Source organism: Mobula birostris, chromosome 8, assembly GCF_030028105.1.
Source record: "Mobula birostris isolate sMobBir1 chromosome 8, sMobBir1.hap1, whole genome shotgun sequence".
Classification (NCBI taxonomy): domain Eukaryota; kingdom Metazoa; phylum Chordata; class Chondrichthyes; order Myliobatiformes; family Myliobatidae; genus Mobula; species Mobula birostris.
In genome coordinates this window covers 166,186,823-166,212,816 of record NC_092377.1, presented here as the reverse complement: position 1 = coordinate 166,212,816, position 25,994 = coordinate 166,186,823, and the positions used below count along the sequence as shown (strand labels likewise).

The following is a 25,994-nucleotide window of genomic DNA, read 5'->3' as shown; positions in this document are numbered from 1 at the left end:
GGTATTGTAAAACAATCTTGACCCAGCAAAAGAATTCAAAAGTATGATTAAAATCCACCCTGTGAATCTGGTCAGCAGTTGTATCATTAAATACAGGTCATGTTCAGTACCCAACCTTCAAAGTTATTCACTGGTATGAAAAGGATCATGCAGTACCTCATAAACACAAAAGATCCTGAAGATGCTGGAAATCCAAAGCAACACGCACAAAATGCTGGAGGAAGTTCAGAGTAAATATTCAAAGTACATATATGTCACCATATACAACCCTGAGATTCATTTTCTCATGGGCATACTCAGTAAATCTATAGAATAATAACCATAACAGAATCAATGAAAGATCGCCCAACTAGGGGGTCAATCAGAGTGCGGAAGACAACAAACTGTGCAAATACGAAAGAAAGAAATAATAATAAGTAAATAATAGATCAGCAGGTCAGGCAGCATCTGTATAGGGAACTGAACAGTCAACGTTTCGGACCAAGACCTTTCATTAGGACTGGAAAAGAAAGGGGCAGAAGTCAGAATAAGAAGGTGGGGGAAGGGAAGGAGAATAAGTTGCGGGAGGGGAGAGGAGGGGAGGAGAGAACGCATGTGTAGGTGATGCTGGAACAGATAAAGAGATGAAAGAATTTGATAGGCGAGGAGCGTGGACCATCAGAGAAAGGGAAGGAAGAGGGGCACCAGGGGGAACTAGTGGGAAGGTGAGAAGAGAAAGGGTATACAGCATCTGCAAGGGATGCTTAACTTGATACTATTCTAGCAGATTCACATACAGAGAAATTAGATATTACATCTAACAGAGTTCCACTGGGTTAATCACTGGTCTCTCTACTACATTACAATTTACTGTCTGGTATAATGCAAAAAAAAAACAAAGGAGTAATGGTACTCTTTTGATTTAGACTTCAGGAGGGAGGAAATAAAGAGAAACTCCTCCCATTGACTGAAAGGTCAATAACCAGAAAGGCCGTAGATTTAAGGTAAATGGCACAGCAATCAGAAGTGGCATTATGTAAACTTTAATGAGTGGTTATGATTGGGAAGACCCAGTCCAACACGGTGATAGAAAAAAAATTAAGAATACTTTTCAATCAGGAACTGGACCAATACCTAAAAGAAACAGGAAAAAGAGAAGGGACATGCTCAGAATGCTGGAGGAACTCAGCAAGTCAGGCAGCATCTATGGAAATGAATAAACAGTTGATGTTTCGGGTCAAGAACTGGAAAGGGAGTAGACGCCAGAATAAAAAGGTGGGGGGAGGGGAAGGAGGATAGCTAGAGGTGATAGGTGAAGCCAGGTGGGTGGGAAAAGGGAGGAGATCCAGGGAGAGGTGTTAGGCAGGTGAGAAGAGGTGAAAGGTCAGAGTGGGGAATAGAGGGAGGCATTGCATGATTTTTTTTAAACAGGAAGGAGAAATCGATATTCATACATCAGGTTGGAGGCTACCCAGATGGAATATGAGGCGTTGCTACTCCACCCTGAGGATGACCTCATCTTGGCACAAAAGGAGGCCATGGACTGACATGTCAGAATGGGAAAGGGAATTGGAATTAAAATGTTTGGCCACCAGGAAGTTCTGCTTTTGGCAGATGGAACTGAGGTCCTCAACAAAGCGGTCTCCCAATTTACAACGGGTCTCACCAATGTAGGGGAGGCTGCATCAGGGGCACGGGTACGACATACAACCCCAACAGATTCTCAGGTGAAAAGAGAAGGGAAGTAGGATTAACTAGCTCCACTAACTAGTCTGGATTTGAGATGACAGAGTAATTAGGAGGTCTTGAAGATCAACTAGTCTGCCATTTGAGAAAGCTACCAGAGATGAGGGGTGTTGCTCTAACCTAAGATTTGACATAGGGCATCTTAATTCCTCTGCTCTGTTGGGTTCCACAACGTAAATAGAAGAGCTATAGATCGCAGGACTCAAAGAGACCACTAACAATTCTCAGCTCTCACCTCTTTTCTTCATCATTTCAGCAGGACCCTGCTCGAAGATGGAATGGGACTGAATGGTCTCGGGTCTGCCCCTCCCTCGGCCTCGACCATCTCTTTGCCGATCTCTTTCTCGCTCCTTTTTCTCTTTCCTCTGTGATGCATCGTCTTCCTTAGGTCTACAGTGAGAAAAAAAAATCACACTTCAGATTCAGATTTCCACATGTACATCAAAACATACAGTGAAATTTATCACTTAATTTAACAACCAGCACACTCGAGGTCATGCTGGGGGCAGCCCACAAGTGTTGGCACATTCCAACACCAACAATTGCATGTCCACAATGTTCAGCAGAACAACACACCAAAAACAGCAGAACAATCCCCCTTCCCATCCCTCCTACCCACTGACACACACTGACAGGCCTTCCAATCCTAGGAGAGGCCACTTCTGGGCTTCCAGTCCTTAGCCCTGGATTCTCAAATGACAGACATTGCGACTCCAACTTTAGACTTCACCCCAGGACAGATTAGATTACATGCCTGACTACTTCAGTCCATTGCCCAGGTAATATTGAGTAAAAGGCTACAAGATTCTAAGTTCTTGCAGTGCGACTCATTTTAACTGAAGGAATACTTGAGGCTTCATAAAGCACTGGTAAGGTCTCATTTGGAGTACTGTAAGCAGTTTTGGGCCCCTTACCTAAGAAAGAATGTGCTGACATTGGAGAGAGTTCAAAGGAGGTTCATGAAAATACTTCTGGGGATTGAAAGACTTACAATATGAGGAGTGTTTGATGGCTCTGGGCCTGTGCTCACCAGAATTCAAAAGAATATGGGTGGGGGAAGAGATCTCATTGAAACCAATCAAATGTTGAAAGGCCTCGACAGAGTGACGTGGAAAGAATGTTTCCTATGGTGAGGGAGTCCAAGACCGGAGGACACTGCCTCAGAGTAGAGGGGCAACTATTTAGAATGGAGATGAGTAGGAATTTCTTTAGCCAGAGAGTGGTGAATCTGTGGAATTCGTTGCCCCAGGTGGCTGCAGAGGCTAAGTCACTGGGTATATTTAAGACAGATAGATTTGTGATTAGTCAGGGCATGAAGGGCCCAATGGATCAGCCATGATGAAATGATGACGGAGCAGACTCAATGGGCCAAATGGCCTAATTCTGCTCCTATATCTCATGGTCTAATTCAAACTCAAAATGACTATTTTGTAATTGGCAATGTTATTGCCAACTGACATTCTTCTCTGCTTCGGCAATTAAAAAAAAGACCTCACCCATTGAAAGGTAAGAATGTGCTGCAAGTATGTCTTTACATGGTGCTATTAAGTTCTCCATCACCTAGTAACTGAATCAGAATGATACCTTTACCCATAAAGAAGCAATTTTTCCTTCTTTTATATCTCGTCATCATGTGGACACGATGCCCATCATGAACATTTGTGAATAAAGGAACTTCGAGCCACTCAAGGCAAAAAGGTGGCAGATGGAACTAAATTTGTGGAGAGGTACTCATTTTACCCAAAGAAACACAGAACTTCTTGTAAAAGCTGAAAGATGAGTAAGCAGAAATTCTCAGAACCTGAGCTTACAGGCATAATATAACCAGAAAAGCTATCTGATGGGGAAGGGAGCGGCGGGATAGGGGGAGAGTTGTTGGGAAACTGTAGTTTTCTCAGGAGTATACTGTGTGCCATGGCTTACTGACTGGTTGATAAACATTAATTTGTCCCTTTAACTACTTTTATTAACCTGTTTTCTTTTCTGTATTTTCATTATATAACTCTAACAAAGTAATTTCTAATCTTTAACAGGTATACAGTGCCTCCTTTGTTTGCAGATACCCCTTGCTACTGAATCAGAGAAGAATAAGGAACAAATTTTAAAATATTTTCCTTACACTGACCTCCTCTCAGCACCCAACTGCACTATTTTTTCCCCAACGGCTCATCCAGTTAACCTTCTGTAGTTACTACAAAATAAAAACAACCACATATTCTTCATTCTAAATGAATACTTACTCTTCCTTAACTTTCCTGCTGATGATGTTTGGAGTGAATGTTTTCTGTAAGAGAGGAGATTCACAGTTAACATCAGCAAATGACTATAGAATTAGCCTCACAGTTATCCCATGCCACTAATTGACTTAATGGAATCTGAAGGCTCATAGACCCACTTCTCAGCTGTACAGCATGGTGCCACAAGCCATAGGGCAGTGATTCCCAACAGATGGGGGGGGTGGGAGGGGAGCACCCTGCAAGGGGGCAGTCACATGTCCTGAGGGGACATTAGGGGAAATAGAAGTCACTGGGAGACACTCAAAATTTTTGGGGTGAGGGTGGTGGTGCAAGGGTCACTCTAACTTGAGGCACTGACCTGACCAACAGTTAGTATAGCAGGTACTTCCAAAAAAAGGGATGAGGCACTGGAACACAGGAAGAATAACAACTCCGCAGATGGTGAGCACTTGTCGTCACACCATGTCTGAAACTCGGCAATCTCATTCTACCTCACCAACCAAACAGACATTATTCGGGATGCATAAATTAGCAACCCAAGGTGCCCAACAGTTCCCCTTGACTCGCAGCACAAAACAAGTTCATGCAATTTAACAGTTAACAAGTCAAGTACACCCTCTCAACTTTTTCTACAGATCTTCGGAAAGTAGGCTGCATAACAATACAGCACTGGCCGGAACCAAACGGTGAAATAAAGCCAATCAGTGCACCTACCGACCCTGACAATTCCTCTTGAGGCGTTCAAAGTGACCTCGGCTTCATACGTGCAGTCAAGAACCACCTTTGGGGATTATCAGACCTTACGTGATTGGTCAAAGGTAGCTTGCCAAACAGTAGCTCTATCCTGACTAACGTACAGATTCCAATCTCAATCCTTGTCAACGTAATTTTTGCTGTTGTGATCATCTTCGTCTTTGCCTCGCCGTTCCTTTGGATGCCGCTATCATCGTTCCACCCGCGTCAACTCGCTGCCGTTGTCAATATCCGATAGGCACTCCCAGTTTTTATTGATTTTTTATTTTAATTTAACACTGGTAATGATGGATAAAGACATAAGGTGTGATCTCAATGAGTCTGAAGGCGGTGAAGCCTTGAATTCTAATCCAGAAACTACAGAAAGTGTGTCGATACAATGTTACATACCTGGAGTACGGTTTTATTCTGTTCTTGTCAGATCAGCAATGCTCCATGTATCTTATCTGTAATACTGTACTAATGAAACCATGAAACCATCAAGATTGCAGGAACACTTCCGTAAAAGACACCGTGAGAAGGCTACTTATGGTATTACTCAGTTCTAGAAGATGAAAGAAGAATTTGAAAAGCATTGCATACTGGAGTCTTTTGCCAAGAAAGCTAAAAATGACTTTGATAGTGGTCTCATTGCTTCTTATAAGGAGCTTAGGAGGAGGATGACGCCTAACGACAACTCCTCTGCTTGCATCTTCGGAAACAGCTCTATTTCTATCTTTGATATCTCTTTTTTTTTTTCCCTTTCAAGGTTCCTTTGAAGACCCTGAAGTTACACGCTGACTTCGGTTCTCTGTGGAAATGGGACCTGCTCTCGGGGCCTCACGACCGGCCACTTTTCGATATGCTAAGGATGCGGCCTGGAAGACTAGCGCACCTTCAGGGTGCTGGATTTTCGTGGCTCTGGAGGTGGGCGGATTCAAGGCCGGTGTCGCCACCTGACGTGTTGTGGGAGTACACGAAAGATCGAAAGCAGTGAGCTGGCTGTGTGTCCAGAGACTCGAGTTCTTTGGGCACAGAGCTCAGAAAAAGGTGACGCAACTGACTTATAACACCATAAATCAGTAAATTGTTCATTATTTCTCCCCTCTCACTGCGAAACAGGGACACCTCTTTTTCCTTTATTAGGGAGAGAGAAAGAGCCTGTTGTATGTTGAATTACCAAGTGAACGAGTAGTCTTTGGGGTACTGCAAGTCTGTGTCTTTATTGATGCTTTGCTACATGCTTGAGTACTTGATGGGGGTGCCAATACTTTTTGCTGGTGGGGGAAGGGTGGTCGTTGCTTTGCTGCTGCTTATTCGTTGGAGGGGGGAGTTGGGGGGGGGCTTTGTGGTTCTAACATTTAACTGTCATTCAGTCTTTGGGGCACTCCTCTGTTTCTGTGGATGTTTGCAAAGAAAAAGAATTTCAGGATGTATATTGTATACATTCCTCTGACATTAAATGTACATATTGAACCTATCCTAAATGAAAGCAAAGTGTGGAAAATCTCATACAATTGGTGAAAGATTAATAATGCCTGCTATATCAGAAGTGCTCACCACTGTTCTCAAAGTGGATACCAGTATCTTAAAATCAATTCATCTGAGTAATAACTCTGTGGTTCATCGTATTGACAAAATGAGTGAAGACACTGAGTATCAACTAGGCACAAAGCTACAAAAAACAGAATCTGAGATACAACTGGATGAGTCAAATGTGCGAGACGAGGCATTGCTAATAGCATATGTATGGTTTACCAAAAATGGAAGTGTTTATGAAGAGATTCTCTTTTGAAAAAAGTTAAAAACAAATATCAATGGAGAATCAATCTATGACAAGCTCAAAATGTATATTGAGGATGAAGGTATTCCAATTAGGAATATGATTTCTTGTGCAACAGAGGAAGCACCATATATAACAAGTCACCATGTTGGTTTACTGGCATTTATGAAAAAAGAGATTCCAAGTCTGTTTGCAATCCATTGTGTAATTCATTGTCAACATATTGCAGCCAAAAACCTCAGCCAGCAACCTTTTTTCCCCAAGCACGACTCTTGGAATATCTGCTATCAACAAAATTAAAGCTTGTCCATTAAGTAGCAGAATATTTCACCAATTATACTAAGATAACATTTATGAGTTTGAACACTTGCTTCTTTATACTTAAGTGTGTTGGCTGTCAAAAGGCTGCTTTTTTCTTTGATCTTTTTGACACTGTGGTTGAATTTTTGCTGAAAGTCCACAGGAGCTTGGGAAACAAGGTCGAACCTCTATGTGGAGATATAGCAAACCTAGCCGATCTGTATGACAAAATGAAGATTCTAAATATGAAATCGCAAGGTGAGAATTTAAATTTAATCCAGGCAAAAAGTGCAATGTCCACTTTTACTGGAAAATTGGAAATATATAAGCAAAACATTGAGAGAAGAATGTTCTCAGTTTCCCTGCATGGAAAGTTTGGCACTCTCTTTCATAGACAGTGATTTGTATGAGTACTGCTTACACCTGCAGTCATTGAAGAAGGATTTTCAGAATCGATTCAAGAATTTGAGTGATTTGGAAATTCCAGACTGGATAATTAACCAATTTCTTTGCAAGGTGAAAGAAAAGGAAGAGAACTTGTAAGAAGAAATTATCAAAATTCAGAACGATAAAGAGGCAAAAATGCTTTTCAAAAGTGTCCGCTTTTGTGGTAGGTGGCTATACTGCCATACAAAGTTTCCCAATCTTTGGAGAACAGTGAAACTGCTCTTCATTACATTTCCATCCTCCTACCTTGTTGAAAGAGGCTTCAGCACAGTGAACCCCATATACCCATAAAAAAAGAAACCGCTTGGACGTTGTTGTGCATGGGAACTTAAGGCTTTTGCTGTCACAACTTGAACTGGATATTCCAACTCTTGCCAAAAACCATCAAACTCAAGGATCACATTGATATCGAAGCTGTTGTACAATACACAAGTACTAGGTAAGCTTGGTTTAAAGACAAATAAAATTTTAAAGCAGAATAATTTTTTTCATGTCAGCATACGGTAGATATGTTTTTACACTATGGGGACGCTGGAAAGTATGAGGATGAAGATCAGACCACTTTTGTGAGTAGTTAATGCAGAAAACCAGGTGATTGCATATGGTTCACAAACTTTTTTCTTGCAACTCTACCTATCCAAACTTATCTTAAATGTTACAATTTAATCTGCATCTACCATTTCCACTGGCAGCTCGTTCCACACTTGCACCACCTTGAGTGAAGAAGTTCCCCATCAGATTTCCTTTAAATAGTTCACCTTTTTACTCTAAAACTAAGTTAAACTAATTAACCTACTAACCCATACACCTTTGGACTGTGGGAGGAAACCAGAGCACCCGGAGGAAACCCACGTAGTAACGGGGAGAACGTACAAGCTCCTTACAGATGGCACCAGAATTGAACTCCAACGTCCCGAGCTGTAATAGCGACGTGTTAACTGCTATGCTACCGTGGGTGTGGGTCTGTAGTAACAGACACCAGCCAAAAAAAACAGGTTTCGTTTAGAGGCAGGTTGGTGAACCAGGTGGCCATCGCTAACATTAGCTCTATACTCCACACTTACCCAATTAGTAGAGTTTAAATTTTCCAAATGACAAGGCAAGACAGAAAATGTAGAAGCAGCAAATGGGGTGCCAATTCCAAGAAATTTATTTTTGTATAAATTTTGCACATCAGTTGGTTACCAGCGTCAGAACTGTCAGCTTTAGCCTGCCAACTTGTATTGGATGATGTCATTCCATACCAGAACAGTAAACAGGAAATATGACAGGTCACGGGAAATATCACCAGAGTCACATTAGGAAATGTGGGGGTGGGGGGGGGGGAACAAACAGTGTGGCTAACTGCAGAAAGTTGCACATGGTACATTCTATGTCACATTCTATTATAAAACTTGTTGACGTGGAAAGGATGCTTCCTGTAAGTACACAAGTCTAGGATCAGAGGACACAACCTCAGTATATAAGGAATACACATCAAAGTTGCTGGTGAACGCAGCAGGCCAGGCAGCATCTGTAGGAAGAGGTGCAGTCGACGTTTCAGGCCGAGACCCTTCGTCAGGACTAACTGAAGGAAGAGTGAGTAAGGGATTTGAAAGTTGGAGGGGGAGGGGGAGGGGGAGATCCAAAATGATAGGAGAAGACAGGAGGGGGAGGGATGGAGCCAAGAGCTGGACAGGTGATAGGCAAAAGGGGATACGAGAGGATCATGGGACAGGAGGTCCGGGAAGTTCTCGCAATTCCTCCGTCTCCGCCGCATCTGCTCTCTGGATGAGGCTTTTCATTCTAGGACGAGGGAGATGTCTTGCTTTTTTAAAGAAAGGGGCTTCCCTTCCTCCACTATCAACTCTGCTCTTAAACGCATCTGCCCCATTTCACGTACATCTGCTCTCACTCCATCCTCCTGCCCCCCCCCCCACTAGGAATAGTCCTCACCTACCACCCCACCAGCCTCCAGGTCCAACATATTATTCTCCGTAACTTCCGCCACCTCCAACGGGATCCCACCACTAAGCACATCTTTCCCTCCCCCCCCCTCTGCATTCCGCAGGGATCGCTCCCTACGCAACTCCCTTGTCCATTCGTCCCCCTCATCCCTCCCCACTGATCTCCCTCCTGGCACTTATCCGTGTAAGCGGAACAAGTGCTACACATGCCCTTACACTTCCTCCCTTACCACCATTCAGGGCCCCAAACAGTCCTTCCAGGTGAGGCAACACTTCACCTGTGAGTCGAATGGGGTGATATACTGCGTCCGGTGCTCCCGATGTGGCCTTTTATATAGTGGCGAGACCCGACGCAGACTGGGAGACCGCTTTGCTGAACATCTACGCTCTGTCCGCCAGAGAAAGCAGGATCTCCCAGTGGCCACACATTTTAATTCCACATCCCATTCTGACATGTCTATCCACGGCCTCCTCTACTGTAAAGATGAAGCCACACTCAGGTTGGAGGAACAACACCTTATATTCCGTCCGGGTAGCCTCCAACCTGATGGCATGAACATCGACTTCTCTAACTTCCGCTAAGGCCCCACCTCCCCCTCGTACCCCATCTGTTACTTATTTTTATGCACACATTCTTTCTCTCACTCTCCTTTTTCTCCCTCTGTCCCTCTGAATATACCTCTTGCCCATCCTCTGGGTCCCCCCCCCACCCTTGTCTTTCTTCCCGGACCTCCTGTCCCATGATCTCTCGTATCCCCTTTTGCCTATCACCTGTCCAGCTCTTGGCTCCATCCCTCCCCCTCCTGTCCTCTCCTATCATTTTGGATCTCCCCCTCCCCCTCCAACTTTCAAATCCCTTACTCACTCTTCCTTCAGTTAGTCCTGACGAAGGGTCTCGGCCTGAAACGTCGACTGCACCTCTTCCTACAGATGCTGCCTGGCCTGCTGCGTTCACCAGCAACTTTGATGTGTGTTGCTTGAATTTCCAGCATCTGCAGAATTCCTGTTGTTTCAGTATATAAGGAATTCCTTTTCTGTAGTGTATTTAATATTTCAGTAGTGTTTGATTTCGTTTGTTATGTGCCATGTCGTATGATATGGGCAATCATGGTCTTTTCATGACCATGATTGTTCTTGGGAAATTTTTCTACAGAAACGATTTGCCATTGCATTCTTCTGGGCAGTGTCCTTACAAGACAGGTGACCCTCAGCAATTATCAATACTCTTTAGAGATTGTTTGCATGGTGTCAGTGGTCACATAACCAGGACTTGTGATATACACCAGTTGCTCATACGACCATCCACCACCTGCTCCCATGGCTTTCCATGACCCTGATTGGTGGTGGGGGGGGGGGGGTGGCTAAGCAGGTGCTACACCTTGCCCAAGGGTGACCTGCAGGTTAGCGGAGGGAAGGAGCACCTTACATCTCCTTTGATAGAGACGTATTTCCACACTGCCACCCAAGTATTTGGGTAATATTGTAAATTTATTGTTTAAGCATTCTTGTTGACTTAAATAATTCATTATGGATTGCATGCAAAAATAATTGAATTACATACAAGATGCTACCACAAGATATGTACATGCCTCACTTAAAAGTAAACACGAATTAAAGACTTGCATCTCTCACCTCTCTTGTTCTCCATTGAATTAGTGTAATGTTTTGGAGTTACAAAACAATATTTTAGAACAGAGTTGAGTTGGAATTTCCTTCACTAGAGGGTGGCGAATCTGTGGTATTCATTGCCACAGACTGAAACATCATTGATTCCAAAAAGGGCACGTACGCACTTTGTGGAAACAGTAGACAATTGTTCAGGCAAGTTGGGAAAGGCGATTAAGGTGTCCAGTTTTCTTTTTGCTTTTGAGATGAGGAGGAATTTCTTTAGCCAGAGGGTGGTGAATCTGTGAAATTCATTGCCACAGGTGGCTGCAGAAGCCAAGCTATTGAGTATATTTAACGTGGAAGTTGATATGTTCTTGATAAGTAAGAGTGTCAAAGGGTTAGGGGGTGTAGGCAGGAGACTGGGGTTGAGAGGAATAATAAATTGTTTGTCCATCCTGTTGGTACAGTCTTTCATTGATTCCACTATGTTTCTTGGTTTTACTGTGTATGCCCGCAAGAAAGTGAATCTCAGGGTTGTATATGGTGAGATACATGTACTATGATAATAATTGCACTTTGAACTTAGAAATCAGCTATAATGGAATGGCAGAGCAGACTCAGAGTCAAATAGCCCAGTTCTGATCCTATGTCTTATGGACAAGGTGACAGAATCAGAGATCAGTCCTGTGGACCTGCCAACATCACATCCACAATCTTTGTTTGACAATGTATTAAGGCACTATAGAAACAATTTCTGTCTGTTTAAATCTGAAGTACACTGAATCAATGCGCAACAATCTCCCACAAGCAGCAATAAAGGACCAGTTTTAGTGATGTCATTTTACCGAACAATACAGCTCAGAACCATCAACTGAACTCTTTCTAACCGCTGTTTTGAATATTTTATGTCCACAACAGGAGTAATATAGATTTTGTTTGACATCTCCACCAAGAGGTGCGAGATAATGTTGTAGCTCCATAGAAGTCTGGTTCGACCACACTTAAGTATTTTGTTCAGTTCTGGTCACCTCATTATAGGAAGGATGTGGAAGCTTTAGAAAGGGTGCGAAGTAGATTTACCAGGAAGCTGCCTGGATTAGAGAGCATGTCTTATGAGGACAGGCTGAGTAAGCTAGCGCCTTTCTCTTTAAAGCGAAGATGGATGAGAGGTGACTTGATAGAGGTGTACAAGATGATAAGAGGTATTGATAGTGGACAGTCAGTACGTTTTCCTGGGGTGGAAATGGCAAAAACAAAAGGGCATAATTTTACGGTGACTGTGTGGTAGAGACAGATACATTAGGGATATTTAAGAGACTCTTAAAATCAGACACAATTTTAAGCTAATTGGGAGAAAAGTACGGGGGGGGGAATGTTAGAGGTAGTTTTTCAAAAAAAAACACACATACAGAGTTGGGTACATGAAACATGCTGCCAGGATGGCGGTAAAGGCAGATACATTAGCAACATTTAAAAAGCACATCAATGATTAAAAATAAAGGGGCTTTGTGGGAGGGAAGGGATAATTGATCTTGGAGTAATTTACAAGATCATGGGCTAAAGGACCCGTGCTGTACTGTAGTGTTCTGTGTTCTATGTCCAAAAGGATGGCGAACCTGTGGAACTCATTGCAAGACGGTTGTGGATGGAGGCCAGGTCATTGGTATATCTAAAAAGGAGGTTGAGACAGCAAGCGCTTCAAAGGTAATGGGGAGAAGGCACAAGAATAAGATTTGAGAGGGATAATAAATCAGCCATGATTGAATGGCGCAGAAGATGCACTGGGCTAAATGACCCAGTTCGAATCCTATGTCTTATAGTCTTATCATCGACAGCCCAACTCTCAGAACCGCACTAATGTCAACTCAGATCATATGTTGAAGTTTCCGACAAGCTTTGGTTTACTGACATGTTCTTCGTCAACACCACTCCATCAAAACCCTGCCGCATGTTTGAAACTGCGCTCGGTAAGCGTCAGCAAGTTGCAATAATAAAACCTGACTGTGGGAACAGGAAACCAGGAATGAGAAATTACACTGGCACACACACAGAAAGGATAACAGCCCAGAGGGAGGAACACAACATCAAAGCTTTACTGGCCTTTATAGCTCTACTTTCATTCCAGACTTCCAGAAATAAGGATCTCTCCTTTTATCTCTGCCAGGTTCTGGGAACCGGAAAAGCAAATGGACAGGCTTTATGACGGCGCAGTGGTTAGCATAATGTCATTAGGCTGCCAACAATAACTGATCAGAGTTGAATTCCTGCTGCTGTTACAAGGAGTTGTATGTTCTCCCTGTGACCGTGTGGGTTTCCTCCAGGAACCCCGGTGTCCTCCCACAGTTCAAAGATGTACAGTTAGGGTTAATGAGCATGCTATATTGGTGCTGGAAGTGTGACGACACTTGCAGGCTGCCCCCAGTACAATGCTCACCGATTTCAGTTGAGGCAAACAGCACACTTCACTGTATGTATCGGTGTACTTGTGACAAATAAAGTTCAGCTGTATCTCCAACCAAAGCCACTAACCTTTCTCATTCCTCCCAGGGTCAGGTCTCGTGAACGGATGGAAGGCAGGCGGCCTGGTGTGACGGTGGCTGAATTCCGGCGGCCCGGCAGGCCCCTGCCCACCGTAATGGCGGGTCTGATCCCACTGGGGTTGCCAGCATCTCCGCTGGGGCCCCTGTCAGACATCGTAGCTTGCTACTCTGTGGAATAGAACAAGTAGTTTCAAACAACTACGTATATAGAGAGACATTTTAGCCATGACTTTACAAAGGCTCTTCCCCACCAAGTCAACCAAGCAGTACAGTCTATGCAAAGCCTAGAGCCCGAGTTGTTTGGCACGGTAGCGAGGTAGTTAGCATAATGCTTTTCAGTGCCAGCGATCATCGATCGGGGTTAAACTCCCACCACTGTCTGAAAGGTGTTTGTATGGTCTCCCTGTGAGTTTCCTTTCGGTACTCTGGTTTTCTTCTATATTCCATGGACGTCCAGGTTAGGGTTAGTGAGCAGTGGGCATACTACGTTTGCACCGGAAACATGGCGACACTTGTAGGCTGCCTCCAGCACACCCTTGGACAGTGTTGGTTGATGCAAATGATGCAATTCATAAATAAAGTGAATCTAATCTAAATCTAAAAGAACTACACATCCACAGCAGTTTTAGCATTTCAGATTCAGAATCAAGTTTAATAACACTGGCATATATCATGAAATTTATTAACTTTTCACAAAAAAAAAGGAACTAAAAAGTAGTGAGGTCACGTTCCATGGGTCCAATATCTAATCAGAATTCGGATGGCAGAGGGGAAGAAGCTGTACCTGAATCATTGAGTGTGTGCCTTCAGGCTCCTGTACCTCCTTCCTGATGGTAACAATGAGAAGAGGGAATGTTGTGGGTGGTGGAGGTCCTTAATGATGGATGCTGCCAAAATCAGCTCTCCTTAAAAAGCCAGGAAATTTCCAGGGATAAAAATAGCACAGTTCTGCTTTCCCATAATTCCAGGGACCCAGGTTGTCTGTGAAGAGGTTGCATCTTCACTCCATGGGGGAAAGGAGGAACACAAACCAAACATCGGCAAATGGGACTTGCTTAAGCGTATTCCTCCCACATCTCAAATATTTACTTCTAATGATCCCTTATTGGAAGTTAATGGCAAAAGAGAATCAAAGGGGAGTTGCTGGGCAGGTACAGCATGTGAGAAAGCCACAAGGATACAGGGAGATAACGAGACAGGAATGGAACTAATGGGATAGATACCAGAATGGATCCAATGGGCCAAATGGCCTGCTCCTGCAATGGGACAGAAAGAGATTTTTAAAGATTAGCTTTCACCTCAAACCACTTTCCAGTTCCAGGACTGTAGCCTTGTTGTTAACAGCACTTCCAAATGCGTAATTTGTATCAAATCAAATCAGCGAGGATTGTGCTGGGGGATGCGCGCAAGTATTGCCATGCTTCCAGCACAAACATAGCACTGCCATAACTTAATAACTCTAACCATACATCTTCGGAATAATAGGGAGTAACTGGAATGCCTGAAGGAACCTTCACATGGTCACAGGGAGAACATACAAACTCCATACAGGGAATTGAAACCCAATCGATGATTGGTGACGCAGTAATAGCGTTATGCTAACAGCTACACTGCCATGAATGAGATTCAAACCTGGTTCTCCAGTCTTCCCCTCTCTGAGGTCCACGACCAGTTCCTTCATGGGACAATTATCATAATTTATGAATTTGGAGATCAAGAGAGTACATTGTATAGAGGATGTAGGAGTATGCTAAGAGGGCAAAGTGGAGCCATGGCAGATAAAACAAAGGAGAATGGTGAAAAATAATTCTATAAATATGTTAAGAATAAAAAGGTAAGTAGGGTAGGAAGAGAGTAGGTCTCCTTAAGAATCACAGCAGAGCCATGGGAAATTATTGGGGTCTTAAATGAATCCTTCCTCCAAGAGGACCACAACCTTGTCCTTGGGTTTACAGGCTTGCGTGCCTCAATGACTCAGAGCTGTGTGGCTGGAGTCAGCACCTTGTGCTTTGGCTCTTGGTAGGGTCACCCATGTCAGTCAGGTAAAAGGGTAGAGGCCATACTAAAAGCAGTTCAGTGGTGCTCCGGGTTCAGCTCAGGGCTAACAACCCTGACCTGTAAAACATTTTTACGGAAGCAGCAATAAAGAATCCTCCTTCATCTGAGTGTGGTGCTATTCCTGAGTCTCCACCCGCGACTTACATCGCTGACAGTGGTGAAAACCGAGAGGAAGCCTTCAGCACTGTCAGAGATGGAGCAGGCTCTTCATTGCTCCCCTAAAGACTAGCAGCACAATGGGCAGTCCAATCCAAAAATAAATCAATACTTGTTATTACTGCTTATGAAGGAGGGCATGGGAAGTACTGAGTTCCAGGGAGGGAACAGTGATATGCTAAGGCTGCTGCAAAACAATCTCACTTCCTATCAACATCACAAAGATAGAGGCTTTGAAATGAATGAATTTGGATAAATCGATGGGGCCGGACCAGGTGCAAACTAACATGTTATTGGTTAACAAGGGAAGAGATTCTGAATCAGAATCAGGCTTATAATCACTCAGACATGAAGTGAAATTTGCTTTGCAGCAGCAGTACAGGTTGTTTGATACGTGCCCATTCTTATGATGTGAACTACCATGGTCTTTCCATGACCATGATTATTCTTGGCAATTTTTTCTACAGAAGTGATTTGCCATTGCCTTCTTCTGGGCAGTGTTTTTACAAGACGGGTGACCCCAGCCATTATCAATACTCTTCAGAGATTGTCTGCCTCATGTCAGTGGTCACATAACCAGGACTCAAGATATGCACCAGCTGCTCACATAAGCATCCACCACCTGCTCCCATGGCTTCACGTGACCCTGATCAGGGGCTAAGCAGGTGCTACACCTCGCCCAAGGGTGACCCGCAGGCTAACAGAGGGAAGGAGCACCTTACACCTCCTTTGGTAGAGACGCATCTCCACCCCACCATCCAAAGCAGTACAGTGCAAGGACCTAAAAATCTATAAACGACAAAAAAAAAGTTTTTAAAAACGAGGCAGTGTTTATAGACTGTTCATAAATCTCATGGCAGAGGGGATGAGGTTGCTCCTCAATCATTCAGTATGCATCGTCAGACTCCTGTACCTCCTCCGATGGTAGTAATGAGGAAAGGCATGTCCTGGAGAGTGAGGGCCCTTAATGATGCCTCCTTGTTGAGGCACTGCCTCTTGAAGATGCCTCAATGGTGTGGAAGATTATGCTCGTGATGGAGCCGGCTGAGTCTCGAACACACCGTGGCCTCTTGCATTCCTGTGCTTTGGCGTCTCCACACCAGGCTGTGATGAATGCTACAATGCCAGAATCACCCATATCATCTCTAGAAGCTTGTATGTTGCTCTGGTGACATACCAGTGAAACTCCTAATGAAATATAGTCACTGGTCACCTTCCTTGTGATTGCAAAAATATGTAGAGGCCAGGATAGATCCTCTGAGATGTCGATGCCAGGAACTTGAAGCTGCTCACACTTTCACACTTCTTATTGACGATTAGTGTAGTGTATGTTCTCCAAACTTCTCCTTCCTGAAGTCAAGGCAATTCCCTGGTCTTGAGCGCAAGGTTGTTGTTGTGACATCTCTCAACCAGCTGATTTATTTTATCTCACTCCTCTATGCCTTCTCATTCTACCATCAATGTTGGTTTCATCAGCAAAGTTATAGTGGGTATTTGAGTTGTGTTTAGCCACACAGACATGAGGGTAGACAGAGCAGAACAGTGGGCTAAGCACAAATGTGTAAGGTGCATAGGGAATAGTCAGGGAACAAGGAGGTCCTTGCAGAAATGCTTGTCTCTCGGTTAGCCACAGGTGAAGTACCAAAAGGCAAGAGGAATGCTAATGTTGTACCTTTAAGGCAGTGGGGATACACCAAGAATGAGAGTCGTACATTAGTAGAAAAGTTATTGGCAGTGAATGTGGGGGACAAGACTTATAGCTATTTTGAAAGATTCTGAGCGGGGCTTCGTGTGAGGGAAAATGCTATGGGGGGAATGTTAATGTTGGAGAATGCAGCCGAGAAGGAAAATAAATCAGCCATAATCGTTTGGTGAAACAGAACAACGGGACGAATTATCTAATTCTGCGCCTCTGTCTTATGATCCATATCGGTGGCATGTTTAGTAAGTTTCCTGAAATCAAAATTGATAGGTCGGGAGCTGAGGGGCATGGTGGGCAGAGTGAGGGTGAGAAGCCGGGGGTGGGGGGATACCAGACGGGGGAACAGGGAGGAGGGAGGAGAGACGATGAGCCGGGGGTGGAGGGGGGAAACTGGCGAGTAGAGGGGGGACTGGGGGAGGGGCGAGGAGCCGGGGGTGGACTGGGGGGGGGGAAGGGGCGAGGAGCTGGGGGGAGGGGAAGGGGCGAGAATGGGGTGGGGGAGGGGCGAGAATGGGGTGGGGGAAGGTGATGAGGATGGAGTTGGGAGAAACAGGGTGGGGGGGGCTTTGAAGGTGAGAAGCCAAAGCACGCGGTACCCGGGGCACCCACAGCATTAGGCCTCAGTTACCTGCACACACACGTGTTGATCCCCTGTCCCGCTGTGCCGCTCTCGCTCTCTCTTCTTCTCCCTCTCCTCAGACTCTTACACACTGCAGAATTCCCGCCTCCCCTTCCAGACCGCTCAGTCTCTCCAGTGACACCGATCACTGCCGGCTCCTCTCCACAACCATCTTACTGCGGGGCAAATTGCTACCTCCCTACAAGTGAGCATGCGCGACGGACCAGTCAGCATTGCCCCGCACTGACATGGCGCTGAAAGTGGAGCGGAGGTAGTGAAGAAATTGCAAACACGAGAAAATCTGCAGATGCTGGAAATCCAAGCAATACATACAGGATGAGGGGTTTCGGCCGGAAACATCGACTATATTCTTTTCCTAAATCCTATCTGCTCTCTGAGTTCCTCCAGCATTTTGTGCGTATCGTTAGTGAAGAAATTGTTAACGTTTAATCTGGCCTCCTGATGCCTTCCACAAATTTGGCTCCATATCCCTTTGAATCTTCTTCTTGTGTTGTTTTATGGCGGTTGGCAAACCAGCTTTTAGGTGCATTACCGCCACCTGCTAGACTGGAGTGTGGATCGTTGGATAAACAGGAGAAGGGAAAAGAATTGCATTCCCTATATTCTATATAATAAACCTGAGTCTTTCTCCCTTTGAATCAAATGTAGATCCTTCTTTTAATAGATTAGTTATAATTGATTAGTTATAAATTAATTAGTTATAAATCACGTCCCAAACACAACAGATTAGGTGTAAAATTAGACGTAATCAAATAGGAAATTCATCAAGATCCTCTTCATTTGTCAATTTAAAAATGCAAATCCGAGGAAATCTGCAGGTGCTAGAATTTCAAGCAACACACATAAAAATTGCTGGTGAATGCAGCAGGCCAGACAGCATCTATAGGAAGAGGTACAGTCGACGTTTCATGCCGAGACCCTTCGTCAGGACTAACTGAAAGAAGAGATAGTAAGAGATTTGAAAGTGGGAGGGGGAGGAGGGTGATCTGAAATGATAGGAGAAGACAGGAGGGGGAGGGATGGAGCCAAGAGCTGGACAGGTGATTGGCAAAAAGGATATGAGAGGATCATGGGACAGGAGGCCCAGGGAGAAAGAAAGGGGAAGGGGGGAAGCCCAGAGAATGGGCAAGGAGTATAGTGAGAGGGACAGAGGGAGAAAAAGGAGAGAGAAAAAAATATATAATAATAATAATAAATAAATAACAGATGGGGTACGAAGGGGAGGTGGGGCATTAACGGAAGTTAGAGAAGTCAATGTTCATTTGTCAATATTGATTTTTTTTTTTGCTTAGCTGCCCTTCTGTAGAAAAATGTGCCAAGAACAATCATGGTGATGCAAAGACCGTGACCGTCCTCATCATTCAACACGACACATAATGATGATGATGTCTCTCAGAGTGATGTAAATTTTAAAAATATACTTTATTCATAGAAATATATTGAATTTCTTGTATACAATCAGTCAACATGTTTCCTTACATTCATCGTGGCATCCAACCAGGAGTACGGTGGTCTGAATCAGTTATGATGTCTCCTAAGGGACATTCTATTAATGGGTCCTCAGGTGACTGTAGAGGCCTACCAGGGGTCCACATAGCTGAGGTGTTAGGGTGAAATCTCCTAATAGAGAATGCCTGTGTGCAGCTTTATTTAACATGGTGAGGCTAATGCCCCGGGGCAGATCGGGGTCAGGGTCCAGTGGATTTTTTCACGGGGGACTTCTCTCTGTTGCAGCCCTCCTCCGCCTTCACTGCGACAGCGATGTGCCATCAAATTCCGCTGTCTCCACCACTGAGGTCTTGGTTGGATCAATCCTAGTCTGGATCCCCCCACCCCCACACCTTAACCTTACTACTGCAAGTGACATCTACCAGGAGGCAGCATCATTCTCAGGGTTTCAGAGACTTGGAAGCCTCCCCACCATGTCAAGGCGACAAACCCTGGAGAAGCATCCAGCTGGTACATCCTATTTACAATACATCAGCACAGCTCAAGTTCTCTCTTGAAGCAATACACCCATGAAGTATCTGGGAGTCTGTTGCACAGAACACAGACCCTCAGTCCAATGACTATAAGACATAGGAGCAGAATTAGGCCATTTGGTCCTTTGAGGTTCCTCCGCCATTTCATCATGGTTGATCCATTTTTTCCTCTCAGCCCCAGTCTCCTGCCTTCTTCCTGTATCCCTTCATGTCCTGACCAATCAAGGATCTATCAACCTCTGCCTTAAATATACCCAATGACTTGGTCTCCACAGCTGCATTTGGCAACAAATTCACAGATTCACCACTCTTTGGCTAAAGAAATTCCTCCTAATCTCCGTCCTTAAAGGATGCCCCTCTATGCTGAGGCTGGGTCCTCTGGTCTTAGACTCTCCCACCATAGGAAACATCTGCTCCAGGTTCACTTCCTCCTGACAGTCACCCATTTTCCAGATTCCTGCAATCTAGGGGTGACTACCCCCCTGCAGCCCCTGTCTATCACCTCCTCATTCTCCCGTATGAGTCCAAGGTCATCAAGCTGCAGCTCCAGGTTCTTAGTAAGTTCTCCCAGGAACTGCACCTCAGTGCACCTGGTGCAGATGTGTTTATCTGGGAGACAAGAAGCCTCCCAGACTTCCCACATTCAAACACAGCTCTGCCTTTGAACTCTCGACTTCTACCCTGATTAAAAAGTAATTCTTTTCATGCAGCCCTGGTGAGGATTGTCCAACTCAGGACTAGTGATGCCAGGACCTTAGGGCCTCATTGAGAAGACTAAGATGTTAGGGGGCCATCTGTAACACGAGATTCTGCAGATGCTGGAAATCCAGGGCAACACAAACAAAATGCTGGAGGAACTCAGCAAATCAGGCAGCATCTGTGGAGAGAGAAACAGTTAATGTTTCAGCTGGTTTCCTCTTCCTCAGAAGAGCCACCAAGCATTAAACAGAAGAGATTCTGCAGGTTCTGGAAATCCAGGGCAACACACACAAAATGCTGGAGGAACTCAGCAGGTCAGGCAGCATCTACAGAGGGAATAAACAGTCAACATTTTGTAGTGGGACTGGAAAAGAAAGGGGAAGTGAAACATCTGCCTCTGCACCTCCTCTCTCACCACCAGTCAGGGCCAGATCCTAAGATGAAGACAGATGCAAAAGATGCCAGTAGCAAGTCTGATCCTCGCATCTTAGACTGTAGTCCTTTCCCACAGAGGCTTTGCAGTGGATGCACCGAGCTACAATATCTAGTACTGTATTAGACTAGGCATTAAGCATGAATGGGAAGGGGGGCCTGCAGACTCTTCAAACCTGTTCCTGTGTAGAAAGTAAAGATAAATATTAAAGATTAGCTTTATTTGTAACATGTACATTGAACACAAAGGGAAATGTGTCATTTGCATCAACGACTAACACAGTCCAAGGATGTGCTGGGGGTTGCCCGTAAGTGTCGCCTTGCTTCTGTCATCAACATAGAATGCCCACAATTTACTAACCCGAACCTGTTCATCTTTGGAATGTGGGAGGAAACTCATGTGGTCACAGGGAGAACGTACAAACACCTTACTGACAGCAGCAGAATTCAACCTCAATTGTTGGTGCTGTAAAGCTTTAGACAAGCTGTTATGCTAACCGTGCCTCTTTACCTTAAAAAGTACTTTGGAAGGTATCCAGAGCACCTTAAAGATAGTTTTCTTCTGTAGCTTGCTTTTGCAGTGACTGCAGTTCTGAATGAGATTCTTTAAGTAAGGTAGTCTCTTAGAGTTTTGCAGTATTAGCAAGATTGCACACATGTGCTCACAACATAATGCATTAGCAGTTGGTTAGGACACAGTTCTCTGAACAAAAGCTTGGATCTTATAGAAATTTTGCATAGCTTCAGAAAACATCAACACACCTTACACCCAATGAATCATTTTACCCTTGTTCCTTTTGTCATAATGTTAGGAACCATGGAAAGAAACCCATGCACAGCCTACTCGCATAATCGTCAAGTTCAAGTTCAAATTTATTGTCATCTGACTGCACATAATACGGTAGTGGTTGTCCATTGTGTCTGACGATGACAAGAAACCTGTGTGGGAGAGTTTTTAAAGTGGAAAAGCCATTGCAGTGGAGCAGTTCTTCTCTCTCAACCTTGGAAGTCCGTGTCCAGTGGTACGAACAAGCGTCACAAACTGGGGTCTTCCTTGGTGCAGTGGATGACCATGACTCCTCCTGTGTCTTGTCATGTCCTTTGCTCTCCATGGAGCGTTGCAGTATGGTCTTCCTGGCCGTTGGATCTCACTGTAGATCTTATCTGTCCAGTCTGTTGGAACTGACTTTGCACGCTAGGACAGGCATGTCCCTATCTCACCAGGGGATGAAGCCTTCAGCTCCCCTCACTGGTATAGCCCGCTTGTCGGAGCGGTGTAGCAGGCTGTGGCCGCTGTTGCATGCAAACGGCTACTTGGAGCCGCAAATGAGAGCTGAATGTCCGGTGAGGGCCAAATGTGAGCAAGTTGCCCCAGAATAGCCATGGCAAGCCCCTTCAACAGAGGTGCTACACATCCCCCCTCACCCCCCCCCCACCGTATAGACAACCATACAACTAAATGAAACAACGTTCCTCTGGATCACAGTGCACCTACAAAACAGATATCACAACACATAAACCAAAAATATTACCATAATTAAGTTAATAAAATATAATTCAAAATGCATGTAGTGTGCAGTACAGGTAAACATTAAACAACATGATAATGTTCAAGCAGCTTGTGTAACTAACATTGATTGGAAAATCAATATTGCAGTATAAATTATATCAATAATTAAACCTGTCTGCTTAAATTAGGTGTATAAAATCTTCTGTAATCATCTGAACAAACAGGATTAAACCCGTGGACACTTTCAATGGTCACTTTATTAGCTACAGGAGGTGCCTAATAATGTGGCCATTGAGTGCATACCTCACATAATTTTATATGTTTTACATACTTCGTTATTCTCCAGTGCTCTAGGGAAAAAATGCATATTTGCCCATCCTCTTTTTTAATATCTAATACAGTTTAATCCAGGTAACATTCTGGTGAACTTAATCTGCACCCTTTCCAAAGCCTCCACGTCCTTCCTATGATGTGGTGACCAGAACTGAACACATCACTCCAATGCAGTTTTATAAGATACAACGTGACATCCCAACTTTTATACTCAATGCCCTGACATGCTGTTTTTTTACCTCTTCCCACCTTTACCATTGTCCGTCTCTTCCATTTAAGACTGCCTTGATAGGAAGGCCACAGTAACTAAGTAACTCTGCGATAAACAGTGGTGGGCAGACGAGCATCTCTGAGCACACAACATATCGAGACTGAGGTAGACAGGCTACAGCAGAAAACCAAGAACTACAGGAGGTACCTAATAAATTGGCCACTGAGTGCATCAGGAGTGTGCCGTGGTGTGTTGGTCAAGGTGTGACATTCCAAAACGAATCAACAGAATTTAACAATTATAAAGAGTAGAGAATTATATAAGAGTGCAATCTCATACACTTTAAAATTTCTAGACTAGATCTACAAAAAGCAGCCACATAATTTATCTCTGTCTGTAGTGTTGTTATTGTCCAATTCAATATTACTCCTCGCTATCACTATTTGGATCACCTTATAATTGTATCTATCAGTGAGACTGTTTGCTCAGTGTGGCAATGCTTCCAATGGCTCCCACAATCTGTCTTCTGTTGGTAATTTTCTTGTAATACATCCTCTTAATCATTGGACTATTTGGTAAGTATTTCCCTTTTACTCAACGCCTCACACAGTCCATAAATCAGGAGTTCCTGGGCCAAGGCACAGCTTGATTTCAGCTCCATTCAGCAGCTCAGGTGCACTGCTCACTAACAGTCCAGGTCACAGGACAGGGGCAAGGAGAAAGATCTTCAGCGGGGGCAACTTTTAGCAGAAACATGAAAGATTTAAGGATTAAAGATTCCGTTTATTTGTCACACGTACATCAAAACATACATTGAAATGTGTCGTTTTGCATCAATGACCAACACAGCCCAAGTATGTGCTGGGGGCAGCCCGCAAGGGTCGCCATCTTCCGGTGCCAATGTAGCATAAGAACATAAGAAAGAGGAGCAGGAGTCGGCCATCTGGCCCGTCAAGCCTGCTCCACCATTCAATAAGATCATGGCTGATCTGGCCATGGACTCATCTCCACCTACCTGCCTTTTCCCCAGAACCCTTAATTCCCCTACTATGCAAAAATCTATCCAACCTTGTCTTAAATATATTGAGTGAGGTAGCCTCCACTGCTTCATTGGGCAGAGAATTCCACAGATTCACCACTCTCTGGGAAAAGCTGTTCCTCCTCATCTCTGACCTAAATCTACTCCCCTGAATCTTGAGGCAATGTCCCACAGCTTACTAACCCGACCTGAAAGTCTTTGGAATGTGGCACAATGACTTATAACTGAAATTTAGCCACTTTCACTATTTTTATTTATTTATTTGGAGATACAGCTCAGTAACAGGCCCTTCCAGCCCAATGCAGCCGTGCTGCCCGATTACACCCTTGTGACCAATAGGGATGAGAAATTGAGAGTGAGCTTCCTATCATTGCCAGGGCTTTACGGCGTCCATTGTGGTGTCCAGTGAACTGCCCTTCTCTCTATCGATTATATTTAGCTATATACCTCATTATATTTAAATTGACCTCACATTCAATGGTTCAATTCCTGTCGCTGTCTGTAAGGAGCTTTTGCCCACTGCACGGGACTCCTCTAGCTGGTCCTGTTTCCTCTCAGATTCGAAACACGTACAGGTTGGGGTTAGTGATTTGTGGGCATGCTATGTGGGTTACTGAGTTGTGGGCATGCTACGTGGGTTAGTGAGTTGTGGGCATGCTATGTGGGTTACTGAGTTGTGGGCATGCTACGTGGGTTAGTGAGTTGTGGGCGTGCTATGTGGGTTAGTGAGTTGTGGGCATGCTATGTGGGTTAGTGAATTGAGGGCATGCTATGTGGGTTAGTGATTTGTGGGCATGCTACGTGGGTTAGTGAGTTGTGGGCATGCTATGTGGGTTACTGAGTTGTGGGCATGCTACGTGGGTTAGTGAGTTGTGGGCATGCTACGTGGGTTAGTGAGTTGTGGGCATGCTATGTGGGTTAGTGAATTGAGGGCATGCTATGTGGTTTAGTGAGTCGAGGGCATGCTATGTGGGTTAGTGATTTGTGGGCATGCTATGTGGGTTAGTGAGTTGTGGGCATGCTATGTGGGTTAGTGAATTGAGGGCATGCTGCGTGGGTTAGTGAGTTGTGGGCATGCTACGTGGGTTAGTGAGTTGTGGGCATGCTATGTGGGTTACTGAGTTGTGGGCATGCTACGTGGATTAGTGATTTGTGGGCATGCTACGTGGGTTAGTGAGTTGTGGGCATGCTATGTGGGTTAGTGATTTGTGGGCATGCTATGTGGGCGCCAGAAGCATGGCAGCACTTGCCCCCAGCACATCCTTGGGTAGTTTTGGTTATTAACATAAATGACACATTTCACTGTATGTTTCGATATACACAAGACAAATGAAAGCTAATCTTCAATCTTTATCCGTCACTAGAAATGTTCAGTGAGAAGAATCGCATCTCCAGAAATCAGTGGTCACATAACCAGGACTTGTGATCTGCACCAGCTGCTCACACGACCATCCACCACCTGCTCCCATGGCTTCACATGACCCTGATCGGGGGGCTAAGCAGGTGCTACACCTTGCCCAAGGGTGACCTGCAGGCTAGCGGAGGGAAGGAACGCCTTACACCTCCTTTGGTAGAGATGTATCTCCACCCCGCCACCCATAAGATTATTATAAATGTCAACAATAAATATTACAAAATAAAAGGACTAACAATGTAATATTCATGGGCCACTCAGAAACCTGATGGCGGATGGGCAGGAGCTGTTTCGGAATCACTGAGTGTGTGTGGGTCTTCAGGCTCCCGTACCTCATCCCTGATGAGAAGAGGGCATGTCCCAGGTGCCAAGTGTCCCTCATGATGAATGTCCAGGCAGCAGCACTTGAAGATGTTCACTGCCACCTCTACATTAGGCTGCAATGCACTCCACTGTACACCTATTGAAGTTTATAATAAATTTATTATAATGTATACTGT

At 44.5% G+C, this 25,994-nt stretch overlaps 1 protein-coding gene and 1 long non-coding RNA gene across 3 annotated transcripts in view; one reads left to right on the top strand and one right to left on the bottom strand.

The window, feature by feature from the left end:
* Positions 1 to 18,029, bottom strand: part of polr3d (polymerase (RNA) III (DNA directed) polypeptide D) — a 36,253-nt gene extending 18,224 nt beyond the window's left edge. Inside the window, exons 1-4 of the mRNA XM_072266779.1 lie at positions 17,863 to 18,029; positions 13,308 to 13,486; positions 3,966 to 4,009; positions 1,961 to 2,115 (exon numbers count right to left, since the gene is read on the bottom strand). Of these exons, the coding sequence (XP_072122880.1) occupies positions 1,961 to 2,115; positions 3,966 to 4,009; positions 13,308 to 13,472 (364 nt within the window). The 5' untranslated portion in view covers positions 13,473 to 13,486; positions 17,863 to 18,029. The remainder of the gene's footprint in view (positions 1 to 1,960; positions 2,116 to 3,965; positions 4,010 to 13,307; positions 13,487 to 17,862) is intronic.
* On the top strand, positions 8,658 to 25,941 carry LOC140201940 (uncharacterized). 2 transcript variants are annotated; one of them, XR_011886995.1, is made up of 3 exons: positions 8,658 to 8,802; positions 19,167 to 19,276; positions 25,445 to 25,941. It is a non-coding gene; the product is annotated as an uncharacterized lncRNA (long non-coding RNA). The 2 variants fall into 2 exon arrangements; XR_011886994.1 differs by lacking the exon at positions 8,658 to 8,802 and adding an exon at positions 12,361 to 12,482.
* The last annotated feature ends 53 nt before the right edge of the window (positions 25,942 to 25,994 follow it).